The sequence below is a fragment of the Bubalus kerabau genome, chromosome 1 (genome assembly GCF_029407905.1).
Source record: "Bubalus kerabau isolate K-KA32 ecotype Philippines breed swamp buffalo chromosome 1, PCC_UOA_SB_1v2, whole genome shotgun sequence".
Lineage (NCBI taxonomy): Eukaryota > Metazoa > Chordata > Mammalia > Artiodactyla > Bovidae > Bubalus > Bubalus kerabau.
The window spans coordinates 95,658,516-95,675,527 of NC_073624.1; the positions used below are offsets into that span (position 1 = coordinate 95,658,516).

General features: G+C 52.1%; 2 protein-coding genes across 2 annotated transcripts in view; one reads left to right on the plus strand and one right to left on the minus strand.

Annotated features, from left to right (window-relative positions):
* Positions 1-17,012, plus strand: part of ZNF740 (zinc finger protein 740) — a 59,060-nt gene that overhangs the window by 8,399 nt on the left and 33,649 nt on the right. The window lies entirely within an intron of this gene.
* ITGB7 (integrin subunit beta 7) lies at positions 1,307-16,660 on the minus strand. Its single transcript, XM_055583915.1, has 15 exons — positions 16,609-16,660; positions 10,413-10,616; positions 8,463-8,664; positions 8,208-8,378; positions 6,861-7,102; positions 6,341-6,499; positions 6,001-6,096; positions 5,734-5,823; positions 4,571-4,723; positions 4,082-4,275; positions 3,528-3,751; positions 3,066-3,285; positions 2,732-2,940; positions 2,248-2,408; positions 1,307-1,971 (listed from the first exon to the last, which is right to left on the minus strand). Exons 2-15 carry the CDS (start codon positions 10,611-10,613, stop codon positions 1,891-1,893), a joined length of 2,403 nt encoding a protein of 800 aa, XP_055439890.1. The 5' UTR covers positions 10,614-10,616; positions 16,609-16,660; the 3' UTR covers positions 1,307-1,890.

Here is a 17,012-nt window from a genome sequence, read left to right on the forward strand (position 1 = left end):
TTGAGCTCTTCCCTGACAGCATCTGAGATCCTATGGGGAAACGCTGGGGAACGTGCCTGCAGCCTGTTCTCGCCTAGTTTTGTGTTGGCACGTTTGACATGGTCCAGAAACTAGACGGCGAGTCCTGAAACCAGCCCTTATTGGTCCCTGCAAGTAGGGCCTCTTTCTGCATGTGAACCAGCCCCTCTCAGAGAGCTCCGCTGGGGGCTGGGGTTTGTCTCAAACACATTTAGAAAACTGTCCTTCCAGACGGTGCTTTTGCAAGTGGAAGACTTCGCTCCCTGCCACCTGTAGCTAGTCAGCTTAGGATTGGGGTTGTGTGTGGAGAGAATCACATTAGTGAGGTGTGCCCCTGCATGTGCGAATGTGTTTTTAGGTCTGAATGTGTCCTGGCCCCCTGCAGGCCTCGGCTTCCTGCTTGGGTGTGTGGGGGAGAGGGAACTTCTAAGCATATGTGCAGAGAGCCATACCAGAACCACCCCTGCCGAGGACTGGGTGAGTGGAAACTCAGGAGCAGGTGGTTAGCTCAGTTGCCCAGGTGCTGATGTTCATGAGGCCATGGATTTGTGAGGAGAGGGGAACTGAGAGGCAGAAGGAGTGACTTAGCGCCCAAGAGTCCCACTTACACCCCAGGGAGATCACCAACCGCTGCAAAGGCTCCTGGGCCCAACATTCCACCCCTCTGCTGGGTGGGGTCTAGCACTGGAAAGATGCCTCAGGTGTGTCTGGAGTGATGGGAACGGCGGTGGGGCCAGCTCTTGAGACCAGGACATGGGATTCAGGGACCTGGGGAAGAGTAGCGCCAGTTCCTGGGTGGGCTGCTGGACCAGGCCCCACCAGCCCTGCCCTTCCCAGCACCTCAAGTCTTTTCCGTCCACCCCGCCTCCAACAACCTCTTGTCATCACTTAGCTACTGATTGTGCCCCATGGCTTGATATTGGAGGGTTAAATGAGGTGTGGGGTCCCACCACAACTTTTAACCCTCTCCCCAGATGGTCTCTGCCTCTGTGTGGCCCTGGGGCTTTTATCTTAACCCCTCCCACCCCACCCTTCCTCTCCACCTTTTTTTTTTTTTTTTTTAATATACTTATTTTGCTATTAGGGGAGGGGAATATCAAATGAACAAGATCACTTTTAAATGGTAGTTTTTATAAGATGTTATAAACTTGTATCTTTTTACCATTAAAGTGCAGTGTATGTTCCTTCGTGATATATTTAGGATATTTAAATAAAAAAAAATGGGGCTTTTGTACATACTATCTCCTCTTTGGGAAGAACATCCTTGGGAGACGTTTTTTCACTGGGGCCAAAGTAGTTTTATTTTTTCCCACCAAATGTAACCAACCACCCCACAACTTGCAGCACCTATGAGCTCCCCTTCACAGAGGCACAACAAGCAGAAGTAGAAACAGGCTATCAGTTCTGAATAAGGAAAGAAATGTAGCAGGATAGAATGAGGCTAGACACCAGCCAAGGCAGCGTTTCTCCAAGTGTGGTCTGTCGCGCTCCTTCGTCAGCTTAGCTGAGGGTTCACTCGCCCACCCAGCCCGGTGCTGCCGCTGCTCCCCATGCAGCCTAGGTCATCCTTGCGCACTGTTACCTTGAGAAACTCGCCCTCAGGTGGTAGGGGGAGGACTGCATGTGAGCCTCCTGAGGCCCAGGCTCCACATGTGCTGGCCTGGGGCAAAACAAACTGACTGGTGTGCTCTCAGGTAAGACTTTATTGTAGACCTGGCTGGGAGAGCCCCCACTCCTCATGAGGTAGGGAAGCAAGGTCGCAGCAGCAGGCAGCCCTTTCAGTGCCCCCTGCCCAGCTGTAGCCTGATCCACCCCACGCCTCAACTCCTTTGGTCCCAGAGAAGAGCCCTGCAGTGATTTTCTCTCCCCACTTCAGAGAACGGGGCTGTCTGCCTCTTGAAAGCGGGGGTTGACAGTGGTCGTGATGGCGCTTTGGTAGAGAGGATTGTGGTCCTGCGGAGAGAAGTTGCCAGTGATGAGGAAAAGTCCCAGGACTCCTCTTTTATCTAGTTCTAAGAGGCCAGCCTAGAACTTGAGCAAGAACCCCAGGAACTGATGGGAATGAGCAGAGGAACCAGGGTAAGCCTGCAGAGGAGGCACAGGCCCGGGGTGTGGGGTGTGGAGAAGGAATGGGGTGGAGTTGGGGATGGTGAAGCAGAAAGCAAAACCCCTGTAGCCAGGGGAAGCATGGAAAACCCCACACAGTGGGGGAGGAGGCAGGCTCGTCACCTGCTTCCAGTTGAGATGCTGCCGCTCCTTTTCAAAACGATGGAATTCTCGGCGGTCATAGATCTCCACTGAGAGCCGATAAGCGAGGACCAATCCCAGTCCCACCGCCACGATGCCCCCCACACAGCCCAGCACAATGATTCGGGTGTGGTCTGCTCCGTCTATGGGGAAGAAAAAGTGGACTTCTGGGGGCCAGGGCCTAGGAATTGATCACCCATCACCCACAACGTGTCCAGCCCCATCAGCCTCCCTAGTCCTGCCTGTCATTGAAAACAAAGGGAACTTCCACAGGATCAGGGTTATCCCAGCACTCAGGGCCTCAGCCAGGTCCACTTGATCCAGCATCTGCACTCTGCTTGCTTCACAGCTCTGCTTCAGTCCCCAGCCTGATTGCCTGGCGTTTTCACCTCCAGAGTTCTGGCCCCCTACCCATTAAACTCGCAGGGTTTCATGTGGCATGTCCACAGTATCCCTGCCCGCTTACCCTCTGGAGGTCTCACTGTGAGCACAACTCTGCCTCCAGCTTCATCCTCTGCCAGAAAGAAGAAGAGCTGGTTGTCCTGGGTCCTCTCTTTACACCAGCTGTCCTCCAGGGTAGGGGTCAAAACCAGAGTCACGTTGGCGTGGGCACACGCTGTGCTGCAGTTCTTGGCCAGGGGACCAGTCCCAAAGGCTTTGCACTCTGCGCAGTCCCTGTCCAGTGGGTACCAGTAAGTGACCAGCTGGGCAGTTGTCACCCAGATGACCCACAGAAAGAGCAGGTGGGCAGGAGGGGCTCAGGGAGCCCTGTTCCCGAGGTGCAAGGCCTGAGGGCTCACCTGTGTGTCTCGCATGGTGTCTTGCAGCCTGAGCATTGATCACAAAGGGCACCGTAGTAGCCGTCGTCGCACTGGCAGCGGTTGCAATTGCAGTGTCCGTGCCCATTGCAGAGCCCTCCGTCAGGACTGACACAGTTGTCCGTGTCGCCACTGCATTCACATGCTCTGCCCGTGCGGTTGGCGTGACAGTGACACACTCCACATTGGCAACGGCCAAAGCCTGAGGTAGGGCCACACGGAGGGTGACAACCATCCTCCACAGCCACTGGGCACCACATGCCATCACAGGCTGCCTAGAGCTGATCTGCTCCTGTGCATCCATTGCCCTCTCGAGTGTGTCAGACAACCTCCAACCCCTACATCACAGCCTGATTCCTGCCCTTGGTATCAAGAAGTTCCCAGAGCCTCAACGCCCTTGGGGGGCCACTCTGACCCCACCCTTCTCCCCAAGTCTGCAGGTACCTCCACAGAGGATGCCTTCATGTCGCTCACAGCTGGCATCGTCACACTCGCACAGGCGTCCAGAGCTCTGTCCGCTGCAGGTGCAGCGTCCACACTGGCACTGTCCCCTCCCGCTGCACAGGGGCCCTGTGCCATTGGGGGCCCGGCACCCAGACTCCAGATCTGGGGAGGATAGCTCAGCCTCCGAACACTCACAGAGTCGACCCAGGCGGCCAGGGACACAGCTGGGAGGGGAAGGGAAGAGAGGGAAAGGGGGGATCAGAGAATTTGCCCATGTCTTGACCTGCCTTTCCCCAAACCCTCTAAACCTAAGATCTCAAGATAGCTGGAGAGAGAGCAGAGGCTGAGAGGAGCATGGACTATAATGGAGTTCCGAGGAGTAGAAGAGCAGGGAGAGTTGCAGCGGAGGGAAGAAGCTTCAGGAGGTGCAAGTCAGGGTCGAGTCTTGGAAGGTCTACGAAGAAGATACCTCGAGACAGAGGCGCGGGTGGAGGGATGGCGGACGAGGTGGGAGTACGGGGGAGCCATACGGGTGAAGGGAAGTGGGCGCTCACCTGCACACCCCGCACTGGAGGTGCCCCTGGCCACCGCTGCAGTGAGGAGCCTGGAGCTGGGCATCGCTGCAGTCACAGCCACACACTGTGTGCAGCTCCACAGTCAGCTCCTCGGAGAAGCCACGGGCTCGGAACCTCAGCAGATGAGGCTCTGGGAGGCAGTGGGTAGCTTCGAAAGTAACCCAAAAATTCACCTGAGGACAGGGCAGGGGGGAATCATACTAAGAGCCCGCGCGCACACACACTCCTGTGCACATACACACACCGCAAAGCCATTGGTCATCCAGAACCCTACTTAGCGAATGAAGGGGCAGGGTCATGCTGACACCCATCTCCTAGAAACATTGGAGGAAGCTGCTCATTAGAGTGTCTCAGAAAGGACAGGTGGAGGACACCCCAGGCTTTTCACATTGTTTCCCAGGCCTGTACCCCCCTTCCCCTCCTGCCCGTTCAATTTCCCGCTCCCATCCCCACACCCTTCCTTCTCACCGTCTGATTGATTCGGACTTGGTTGCACTGTACCCAGTCGCCAGCTTCACTCAGTCTCTTCTCAGAATCCCCACACTGAGATTCATAAGAGATGCGGACCCCCGGAGGGAGAAGAGAGTGTTCATGTTCGAGAGTCACAGTGGATGACAGTCTCTGGGGAAAGAGTGAGAGAGAGTGACCATGTGAAGGCCAGTTACAGCTCACACCCTCTCCAGCTGTTCCACATTCTGCCGGAACCCCACCCTCAGCCCACCTGGGGGCTCCTTCTGCTCTGCCCAGTCAGGAGGAGTTTCTGCAGGAAGGACCTGGGATGGCCTTGAGCAAGAACACAGGGTCCAGAGGTTTCCAACACGGCATCTCAGTGCCGCTGTGGCAAAGACCTGGTGGGGCTCAGGGGCTAGCCAGCGCTGTACACATGCAGTAGCTAGGTTTTTCAAACCTCATGTCTGGACATGTCATCTGTGAGCATACAAGGTCTAAAGAACAGATTCTTTCCATTGAGTTTGTCCTGGGAAATTTGATATTGTCTCACATTTTCTCACCATGGGTTTAGAACACAGCCTCTGTTATCAAGAAGCCTACAGTCAAGTTGCAGAGATAAGACCTAACCCCAAGAAACATGAATTTTTATTGTTCTGTCTACCTGTAAAATTCTATGGTTCCTGGAAGAATATCTCTGAATTATTGATAAGCTTATAGTGAAGGCAATCTCCAGATATGACATTCTTTGTGTATAGACAAGTGCCAGCCCTTGCATCTGTTATCTGTGTGATCTTGGGCAAGTCACTTAGCCTCCTCTGTGCGTCTGTATCCCCACGGATAAAACTAGAATAATAGTTTCCAAGCAGGGAGGGGGTTTAGTGGAGTAAATGAGACAGAAAACAGTGTGTACTTGGGATGGTGCTTGGCATGAAATAAAAACTCAATCAATATTAATTCCCTTTCTTGCCCAGAGCAGTGCTTCATGCTCTGTAGAAATCAGGCACTTAAGATTTATGAATGAGTGCAAGACTGAGTGAGCTGTTAATGACAACCACACACACAGACTGTGGGCAGGAGCTGTGGGGTGTGATACCAACAGGTGATTGTCCTCTTGGTTCTGCCTTCCTACCTGGGGGTCCCTTTCCACTTTCCCCAGTGCCCCCCCTCCCCGAGCCCCTCACGTTATAAGCATCCATGATGAGCTGCACCACATTGCTGGAGTCCTCACTCAGCTCCCCCACTGCAGACTTGGGAATCAGCTTACTCAGCTCCTGCGATGGGGGGAGTTGAGGGAAATGGTGGGTCACAACTCTCAGGAAATAAGCTTGCCGTGGGCAGGGGGCGGGGTGGGACTCTGGAAGGAGGGCATCTCGGGAGAGGAAAATGGGCCTTTGAGGGAGCTGAGAAAGGCTGGGCATGGGAGGGTTTGGCATTCACACAGCTCTTACCCGATAGACAGGTAGTGTGGCACTGGTGACGGCAAAGATGGGCTGAATGTTTGCCGCAGACAGGGCCTGGGCTACTTGACCCACGGAAGGGTAGTCCTGGAGCAAGGAGTGGGGACAAGGTGAGTACCCCAGGCCCCCCTCACAGAATGCAAGGTGCCCTGAAAATCCAGGGTTCCACCAGCTAGAGGGAGGGGAGGGGCTGGGGAGTGGAGGGACATGGAGAGGAGGAGCTGCTGGGGAGGATGGCAGGGTGGCCACCATAAGGACAGTGAGGCTACAGGGAGAGGTCCTAGAAGAGGTATGGCTCCCACGGGGAGGGCGGGGAAGGGTGGCAACTCACAAACTCTGGGCTGCGACTGTAGAGGCCATTGCTGTCCAGGTGGCAGTGCCCGTCACTGGGCATGAAGATGCCGCCCAGCTTGCCGTCCCCAGCTGTGTGGAATGTGTCATCTGATGTGAACACCAGCAGGCGGGACACATTTCTCCAGCCAATCTGCTTCTGGAGTGGGGTGGGTGGGAGGCTGTGCACCTGAGCACGGAGGGCCCTTGAGCTACCCCCACCAGCTCTACTAGCCAAGGATGTGGCCAGCCTCATTCTGACTCAGTTTGTCCATCCCCCTGTCTCCAGCTCCTTGCTTCTCCCCGAATAGGGTTGCTGCTAGTGGAGGCCTTGTAAATTAGAAAAGTATGCCTCTTCCTCTAGACATTTCACTCCAATCCACCAGGAAATTGTCGAATGTGCAAACTACAGGGACTATAATACAAAGGGCACCCCCTAGAACTGTGCACTGACTAACCACAGGTGCCCATCTTGGCTCCAACCAGCTCATCCAACTCAAAGACCCTCCCCGCCCCCTCACCTGGCAGAGGGCAGCCTGCAGAATGGCATCAAAGCCACCTTCGGGCAAGTCCAGGTTGCCGGACACGTTCTGGCGTCCCACCTCCCGCTCGAAGGCCTCTGCATCCCCAGTGAGGGACAGCACATGGTGAAAACTGAAGGGTGGCTGGCAGCTCTCCAGCCGGGAGGGGCAGGGGTGACGAAGCTTGGAGGGCACTGTGCTCACAAAGGGCAGCACCGTTTTGTCCACGAAGGAGCCAAAGCCTGGGAGGAGTCATGAAGGTAGTGCCAGACGTCACTTGCGGGGGGGGGGGGGCACTGCTGAGGACTCAGGAAGAGAGTCCCCAAGAACTGGGGTGGGGGACAGTCACAGAGGAGCTAATGGGAGAGGGTGCTCCTAAAGGGCCACCGACCCAGGACCAGCAGGGGCAAAGGGGTGAGTGCACAGGCTCAGGGAAGTGGGGAATGGATATGAGGAGGAGGACATGATGGTGGCAGGCAGCGGTTTGGTGGAAGCTAAAGAAGGCTCAAGTGTGCAGTGTAGTAATGGCAGCAGCAGCAGAAGACGAAGCAGGGATGGTGGACGGAGGGATGCGAGCAGGTGTGGCAGGGATGGTGCATTTAGACCTTGGCCGGGAGAAGAGGCATCAGGGGAGCGTCCAGGTGGCACGTCTAGGGCACGTCTGATGCTGGGAGCTGTCTGAACAGTCTCTCCAGATTCGGGGCCTCAGTTACCCTTCCAGTAAAATTAGGGGTCCTACAGGACCCCTAGCTTTGACCTAGACGATGTCTCTGGGGATAGATATCAGGAACCCGTGGCCTGGCCAGGTCTGTTAGAAACCAGGAGAGGGCACGAGTGTTCTGCCCCTTCATTTCTGCGCCCCAGGTAACCGGCTTGCAGGAAAAAAACCTCAGGGCAGCCTCTCACCTGAGTCTGCCTGCTCTCTCTCCCCTTGAGAGCACACTTTCACTTAAATAAACCCTCGCTTTACTTTCTTGTCCTGTGTTTAGTCACTCAGTGGTGTCCGACTCTTTGGGACCCTATAGACGAGCCCGCCAGGCTCCTCTGTCCATGGGATTCTCCAGGCAAGAATAATAAGTGGGTCGCCATGCCCACCTCCAGGAACCCAGGTCTTCCTCATTGCAGGTGGATTCTTTTTGTATGAGCCACCATGGAAGCCCAGGACTACTGGAGTGGGTAGCCTATCCCTTCTCCAGGGAATCTTCTCGATTATTTTCTTGGAGTGTGGAGAGTGGGCAGGAGAGGGCAGGTGAGGCCCTTGTGAGTCCTAGGCATTGGCAGAGGCTGGGGTGCGGCTGGTTAGAGGCAGAGGGCAGGCAGGAGCGGGCAGGGCTCCACGGGGCTTACCGATGCGCACGGAGTCAGTGACCTCCTGCAACCGCACCAGCAGCGCGTGCCCGAGCTGTCGCACGCGCTCCAGGTCGTCCTTCATGGAGTAGCTCAGGTCCATAAGGTAGTACAGGTCCACGGGGTATCCCTCCGCTCGAAGGAAGCGGACCCGGAGCTGCTGGGGCTCCCCTGCAGGTAGAGGTGGTGGGGAGGTCAGCGGGGCGCGGTGGAATCCCAACCCCCGGCCTCACTGCCCATCACCCCTTAACTCACCCGGCCGCAGCGTGACCCGGACCCGCTGCGGCGCCAGCTGGGTGGCCCCCTCGCCGCGGGTGCCCTGGCTGAGCGGGTCATCCTGCAGCACCTCCTGCCGGCCGCGGGGCTCCTCCAGCTCCCCCGGGAGGCAGCCCCGGGCCAGCAGCTCTTCTCGCCGAGCACAGCGCCGCGCCTCCGCCTCCCCAGATGCTGTGAAGTTCTGCGCGGCAAGGGGAGGCGCGTGGGGAACCCTGATCCCCCGAAACCCTCAGCCCGGCTCCCAGAACCACCCTGCCGTCCTGGCCACTTCCAAGCCCTCCCCTGTCAGGCAACTCCCTGAGCCCCGCACCCACCCCCAATTCCCTCCCCTCCCTTCCTTCCACAGCTACCCTCGAACCTCGTACTTACTTCCTTGTCCAGAGCCTACTTCCTACAGCATCTCCCTTCTCCTACCCTTATCTCGACACCCCCTTTCCGCCAGATACCTACCTCTCACCTCCCCCAGCAGGACAGAGTTCCTGCTGAGATCTTAGGGACCTCACTACCATTAAAAAAGGAAGAACCTGTCCTCCTAGTCCACCCCCGCCCCGCCCCGCCCTTCCCTGCTGCAAACTCAGGCCAAAATGGGAAGGGGGTCAGATTAAGACAGTTTCTGGGAAGGGAAACGATAGGGACAGAAGAGAATACCCCCTTCTCCTCAGTGTGTCTGGTACCCCGGGACTGGCTGGGGAGCCACAGGGGAAGGAAATGGTTAGAGCAGCTTCTCAGCTGCCCCAGGTGCCAGCCAGGCTCTGGTCTGGGGACTGGAGGAGACTGACACGCATCCAGCTGGTCCAAGAGTCCCTGCCTGGCTCCTCTGGCCTGGCACCTCTGCTCTCTGCCTCCCACTGACTCTGTCTTCCCCTTCCAGGCCTCCCAGATTCACTACGTGCCTTTCTCCTGGACCCACTCAGCTCTGGAGCTCTGTCTTCCCATGAGTGTGCCCGCCTTTCTTATCTCATCTAACTCCCCATTTCCTGTGAGACGGTTCTGCCCCATCCCCCCAGCTCAGGCACCCCTTTTGCTCTGCTACACCAGAGCCCTGTCTCTTTAAGGCATGAACAAAGAACAGCTTTGTTTGACCAGCCAGGAAGACACCCTCTCCCCCACCCCCCACATCCTTCTTGCCACTTAGGTAGTTCAAGCCTTTGCCCCAAAGCCCATAGACTTCCAGCTCCTTCCAGCCTACCCTCCCAGTCATAGGCTGCTGCATACCCAGGAACACACCTCCACCCCCAACCCAGATCCAGAAACCCAATCACACACTTTTGCAGTGGACTGACCCCCAACATGATAGTATGTGGAGTTGGGGCCTTAGAGAATAAATTAAGGTTAGATGAGGTCATGTGAGTAGAGCCCTCATGATCTGTTGATTAGATCCCTATAAGAAGAAACACCAGAGAGCTTGTCTGCAGCCCATCAGCAAGCCAGGAAGAGAGGTCTCACTAGGAACTGAATCAGCTACCACCTTGATCTGGGATTTCACACCCTCAATCAATTTGTTTGTAAAATAAATTCCTGTCACTTAAGCACACACACTCCCCCACCCAGTCTATGGTATTTTGACAGCCCCAAGCTGACAAATACACTTTCTCATGGATATACCCACAAAAGATCCCTCTCGCTATACACAAACAAGAGTTCAGTAAGAACATGCATCCTCCAAGTTTAAGGTCACAAGTCTTCTCCATATATACACAGATACACAGATGCAGACAAACATGTATGCAGAGGACTCTTGCATGCATGTGTGTGCCCACACACATGCAATCATAGACAGAAGTCATATGTGCACAAACTCAGTCATATACAGGACTACAGAGCGTACCCAGAAAGTCACACATGTACCCACACAATCATACTTGTATATCCAGGTTGCACACACATTCACACACACACATGGTTCAGAGGTCACAGGCCCATCTTTACCAGTTGCTTGCACCATGCACAGCTCGGGTGTGAGAGGATGCACTTTTGGCAGGAGGGAGCTGGCTGGCAGGACCCTGGCAGGGACAGATTGGGATCCCTCCACTCTGTGGCCTCCTGTGGGGATGAGCTCTTGGCGTCCAACTCACTTTCACCTCTCCTCAGGGCCAGCAGGAAAACAAGGACCATTGACAAAGCCACCATGGTCTGTAATAGGATATAAAGGGGGTCACGTGGGTCGTCAGGAAGGGCCCCCAAACTCTTGGTCCTCTAAACTTAGCCTGTGGTTGTCCCTCTGAAAACTCTACCCCAACTCTTTATCTCCCCCCATAGTTTCACTTCCCCCTGTGGATTCAGCAGTTTCTTCAAAATGGCAGGAAAAGGCACGTCCCAGGCTGGGGTAGGAGCCTTGGAAAAGACCTGTCCCTCCTGTGTGCAGACTTTATGATGCCAGAGTGGGCAAAATGGCCTAAGCAAGAGTCTGGAGAGGGGACATGGATGCAGGAAGGTCTGCACACAGGGCTCTTCACCAATTCCAAGCTATAGTGGAAAGAGAACAAAACAGAGAGGAAATGGACCAGGTCTGGTCCAGTCTCAGTCACTCACTGGCTGGTGTCAAGTCAGACTTTCTCTCTGAGCCCTAGTTTCCATAACTTAAAGTAAGTGAGCTGAAAAAAATAATCTGACAGTCCTTTTAGCTTTCATAACCATGGATTCTAAAGGAAGAGGGCCAGGGGCTCTAAATAAGGGGGGGTGGGAAGTCAGGGATTAGGAATGAGAGGAAAGAATGCTGGAGCAGATGAGGGAGTATGTGAAAAAGGCAGGGAAATCAGCTGTAATTGACCAAAATGACAGCAAGAGGAATAACAATTAGACCTTAAGAAGAGCTGTCTAAAAGTCTGAGATAATGAAGAAAGGAAGGCCAGAGTTGGTAAATTTTTCTCTTTACTGTACATTGCACAAAGGGGATCTAGAGTTTTGGAGAAAGAGCTTGAAGTCAGGGTAATTCCTGGAATGACCTGTATGGAAGACCAGGCAAATTTGAGAATTTTAAAAACTTATTAATTGGGACTTCCCAGGTAGTCCAGTGGTTAAGAATCCGCCTTCCAATGCAGGGGATGCAAGTTTGATCCCTGATTGGAAAACTAAGATCCCACACGCCACAGGGCCACTAAGCCCACACGCTGCAACTAGAGACCCCTAAGATCCCACATGCCACAAGGTCACTAAACCCACATGCTGCAACTAGAGGCCCCTGTGCATCTCAAGTAGAGAAACACCTACTTGCCGCAACAACGAAGAGCCTGCGCACCTCAATGAAAACCTAGCACTGCCACGAAACAAAACAGAAACTTACTAATTAAAATTTGAATAGGCAATTCAATATCACATTTCAAAAATCAAAAAGTTAATCCCAATGGCCATTTTTATAGAAATGCAAAAGGTGATCCTAACATTCATATAGCATTGCACGAATAGCCAAAACAATCTTGAAAAAGAACAAAATTGGAAGACTCACACTTCTTACTTTCAAAACTTACTACAAAGCTGCTGTATTCAAGATAGTGTGGTATTGGCATGCGTGCTCAGTAGCTTCAGTCATGTCCAACTCTTTGTGACCCTATGGACTATAGCCCGCCAGGCTCCTCTGTCCATGGGATTCTCTAGGCAAGAATACTGGAGTATGTTGTCATGCCCTTCTCCAGGGGATCTTCCAACACAGGATCAAACCCACATCTCCTGTATCTCCTGCACTGCAGGCATATTCTTTACCCACTGAACCACCTGAGAAGCCCATAGTATCAGCATCAGTTCAGTTCAGTTGCTCAGTCGTGTCCGACTCTGCAACCCCATGAATCGCAGCACGCCAGGCCTCCCTGTCCATCACCATCTCCCGAAGTTCACGCAAACTCACGTCCATCGAGTCTGTGATGCCATCCAGCCATCTCATCCTCTGTCGTCCCCTTCTCCTCCTGCCCCCAATCCCTCCCAGCATCAGAGTTTTTTCTGATGAGTCAACTCTTTACATGAGGTGGCCAAAGTACTGCAGTTTCAGCTTTAGCATCAGTCCTTCCAAAGAACACCCAGGGCTGATCTCCTTCAGAATGGACTGGTTGGATCTCCTTGCAGTCCAAGGGACTCTCAAGAGTCTTCTCCAACACCAGGGACAAGCAAAGAGATCAATGGAATAGAATTGAGAGTTCAGAAATATACAAATCTAGACTTGCCTGGTGATCCACTGGTTAAGAATCTGGCTGGGGACACAAGTTCGATCCCTGATCCAGGAAGATTCCACATGCCACGGGACAACTAAGCCTGTGTGCCACAACTATGGTGCTTGAGCTCTAGAGCCCACAAGCTGCAACCACCAAGCCACTGCGCTGCAACTCCTGCAGCCCATGTACCTAAAGCCTGTGCCTGCAACGAGAAGCCACCCCAATAAGAAGGCCACGCACTGCAACAGAGTAGCCCCTGCTCGAAGCAACTAGAGAGAGCCCTTGCAAAGCAAGGAAGACCCAGCACAGCCAAAAGCATTAAATAAATAAAAGAAAGAAATATACAAGTCCATCCCTGTATGGCCAATTGATTTTCAACAAAGCTGCCAAACCATTCAAAACAGAAAGAAGTCTTCAGCAAAAGGTGCTAGAATGACTGGATATCCACATTTAAAAGAATAAAGTTGGACTTCTACCTCACAACATACACAAAAATTAACTGAAAATGGACCAAAGACCTAAGTATAAGTTCATAAACTATAAAATCCTAGAAAAAAATATAGGGGTAAATCTTCATAATTTTGGACTTGACAATGGATTCTTAGCTACGACATCAAAAGCACAAGCCACAAAAGGAGCTAGATAAACTGAACTTCAACATTTTAAACTTTTGTGCTTTAAAGGACATTATCAAGAAAGTGAAGAGACAGACCAAAGGATGGGAGAAAATGTTTGCAAATCACGTATCTGTCAAGTATCCAGAATATATAAAGAACTTTTACACCTCAACAAGAAAGAGAAAAACAGCGTACTTTTAAAATAAGCAAGGGACTTAGATGTTTCTTTAAAGAGGATCGATAAGTGAGGAACGACAGAGTAAAAAATGCTAAACATGATTAGCCTTCAGGGAAATGCAAATCAAAACCACAGCTGAGATACCACTTCACACCCACTAAGATGGCTAGACTTAAAAAAAAAACAAACATAGAAAATAAGTGTAGATGAGGATGCAGAGAAGATGGAACCTTCATACATTGCTGGTGGGAATGTAAAATGGTACAGCAACTGTGGAAAACAGTTTGGTGATTCTTTATGAAATTAAAGCACAGAATCACCCTGGTACTTGACAATTCTACCCCTAAGGATATCCCTAAAAGAACTGAAAACGGATGTTTAAGCAAACACAGACTTGTGCAGGACTCTTCATCGCAGTACCATGTACAATAGCTGAAAGGCAGAAACAACCCACCTGATGAGTGCCCACCAGAAATGCCTACCTGATGAATGGATAAAATATGGCATAGCCATACAACAAAATATTATTTGGCCATAAAAAAGAATGAAGTATTGATACATGCTACAACATGGATGAACCTTGAAAACACGATGTTCAATGAAAAAAACTAGTCACGGACAAGCACACATTATACACCTCCATTTATATGAACTAGCCCAACTAGGGAGAAGGCAATGGCACCCCACTCCAGTACTCTTGCCTGGAAAATCCCGTGGACGGAGGAGCCTGGTAGGCTGCAGTCCATGGGGTCACTAAGAGTCAAACACGACTGATCGACTTCCCTTTCACTTTTCACTTTCATGCATTGGAGAAGGAAATGGCAACCCACTCCAGTGCTCTTGCCTGGAGAATCTCAGGGACGGGGGAGCCTGGTGGGCTGCCATCTATGGGGTCTCACAGGGTCGGACATGACTAAAGCGACTTAGCAGCAGCAGCAGCCCAACTAGACAACTCCATAGAGACAGAAAGTAGCTTAGTGATTGCTAACAGTTGGGGAGAAGAGGAGGATGAGAAGTGACTGCTTAATGGGCAGTTTCCTTGTGAAGTGAAGAGAAAGTTCTGGAACTAGATAACAGTGATGGTTACATAGCATTGTGAATGTACCTAATGCCACTGAATTATACACTTAAAATGGTTTAAATGATCAATTTGATGTGTATTTTAGCACAATGTTAAAAATCAAAAAGTTAAGATCATGAGAAATGCCCTCTCCTATTCCCAATCCACCCCAGTTTCCACACTTACACCAAGCAAATAACCATCATTTATTAGTATTTTTTGTTGCTTGTCATCTTTCAAGAGATTTTTAGTGTATATACAAACTAACATGAACATACGTATAGTCTTCAAGTGATAGAATCCAATGATGGAATTCCACAGATGCTAGAATACTTTGCACCCAGTTTTGCATCTTCCTCAGTTTCACTACTTTTCTTGGAGTTCCTACTGCCCAAGAAATAAAGAATTCCCTTGTTCTGTATAGATTTCCATTGCACGGATATGTCATGTTGTATTTAGTCTTTGTGATGAGAATTTATGTTGTTTCTAATTGTTCACTATTATAAACAATACTGCAGTAAAAATTCCTGGATTTATCATTTCACAGGTGTGCATGTTGTATTAATAGGATACACCCTGGAAGAGGATTTGTAGGGTTAATAAATAGGAATCATTTGTAATACTGGTGAGCAGTGCGGGAATAACCGACATGACCTCCTGAAGGGCTGCAACAGTTCCCACAACCATCAGCGGTGCATTTGAAATGCCAGCTCACTCTTTCAGGAAGCATCAACATCCTTCTCAGCCTGGGCTGAGACTCAGTACCAGACACTCGACATGGGGTGTGGGGAAGGGGTGGGGTGTCAAGCTGCTGACCGCCCCCGTCCTGCTCCCCACCACCTGTGACCTCAGGCGTAGTAGATATATATTTAACAGAGCCTCCACCCTCTGCGAGAGAGACCAGCTCAGGGCTCATCCTCCACTTAACCTCAGGCTTGCTGGCTCGGCTCGCCTGTGGTTGCCCAGGCTGGGGATGCTACAGCACGAACAGAGTTTTGACTCATCTCTCACAGGTGGGGCTCTGGGCCACACTGGTTCCCCAGGAGTTGCTCATCTCCCCTAAATGGGGCCCCAGACATGTCCCCCCAGCCCCCTTCTCCCCTCCTTGGGATGCAGGACTTGCCATCAATTGTATCTTAATCTGTCTTTCCCTTTCTCTCCCCTTCCTATTCAGAAATCTGATTACACCTCTAGTCTGCTTTTCTCTTCTCCATTTCTTTACAGTTCTTCATTTTACTTCCGTTCCCCCTCTGATCCTAAACATAGAATGGAGAAATCTATTTCAACCCCGTTTTTTTGCAGATGGAAACCTGAATCCCAGAAGTGGTGAGTGACTTGCCCAGGGTCCCCAGCGAACTTGAGCAGAGGCAGGGACTGACACCGACCAGGTCTCTCACTTTGTGCTGCTTTCCTCCCCTCCAACCCAGGCCCCATCTTCATGGAAAGTTTCACCTTCTCTGCACCAGTCCCCATGGGCTCTACCTAATCCCCTTTCTCTTTCCTTGGGGTCTTCTTTGATCTTCCCCCTTCGCTCCCTCTGGGTTGTCCATTTTCCCGGACTTAATTCTGACTCCAATACCCTATTGCCCCCTCAGCAGCTAAGAAAGAGAGCATCCTCCTCACCCATCCAGAACTCCCAAGTCAGGAGGAACCTCTGCTGCCCACTCAGCATCACGAGGAGGAGACAGAACTGAGCCACTGAGCCACTGTCTCCAAGGAGTGTGGGATCTGCCCAAGGGGAGGAGGCCTGAGGGGAGCACAAGGCATTAGCAGGCATAGCGGCTGGGGAGTAATATAGGGAGAACCTTACCTTGTATTAGTCCTTGACACATAGCTGTAAAGCAAATGATGGGCTCATACATCCCCGCCCTCCTTTTCCTGTCTCCAGTCCCACTCTTGGGAAACCAACCCAGGAGAGATGGGTGGGGGGAGGGAGGGTTTGTGAAACTCGATGAGGGGAAAGGAACAGGAGATCTTGGGAATGCAGAGAAGATTTCAGAGCCCTTCTCAAGACTCAGCTGAACCCTGGGTGTCTTCAGGCCACAGCCCTCTTCCCAGAAGGCTGGGACCAAGTGGGGCCTGGGTGGGTAGCGAGAGAAGGCAGAAGGGCTGGTGCCCTGGTACTCACAGGTGCGTGCTTGCGTGCGGAGCAGCCCTTCCTCCAGCAGTAGCAGCAGCCTTTGTGTACTGATCTGGGAGGCTGCAGAGGAGGAAGTGACACACCCCGGGGTGGGGGAGACTTGGGGATGGTGGGGGTAACTGATCTAGGAGACGACGGAGCAGATAAGGGTGAAAACGGGTCAAGGGAGTTGGTGACACAGGGGTCTGGAAGAAGGAAGCTCATCTGCTGAGTACCTATTGTGCGCTGGATGTACCATCATAATGTTATAATTCATTCTCACAAGAACCTCATGACATAGGTGTGAAACTTCCCCCAGCCCCCTGATTTTACAGATAGAGAGGCTTAGAAGTACAAGGTAAAGAATTTTGCCCGAGATCACATAGTTAGCAAACTAGCTGATCTGGATTTAA

What these genes read in the sequence shown, in the direction of transcription:
- ITGB7 (XM_055583915.1), bottom strand. Translation starts at nt 10,613, where the DNA reads ATGGTGGCTTTGTCAATGGTCCTTGTTTTCCTGCTGGCCCTGAGGAGA. An exon ending in TGCAGGCTGCCCTCTGCCAG is followed by an intron (nt 6,500 to 6,860) that starts GTGAGGGGGCGG and finishes ACCCCACTCCAG; the next exon opens with AAGCAGATTGGCTGGAGAAA. An exon ending in AGCATCTCAACTGGAAGCAG is followed by an intron (nt 1,972 to 2,247) that starts GTGACGAGCCTG and finishes TTCTCTCCGCAG; the next exon opens with GACCACAATCCTCTCTACCA.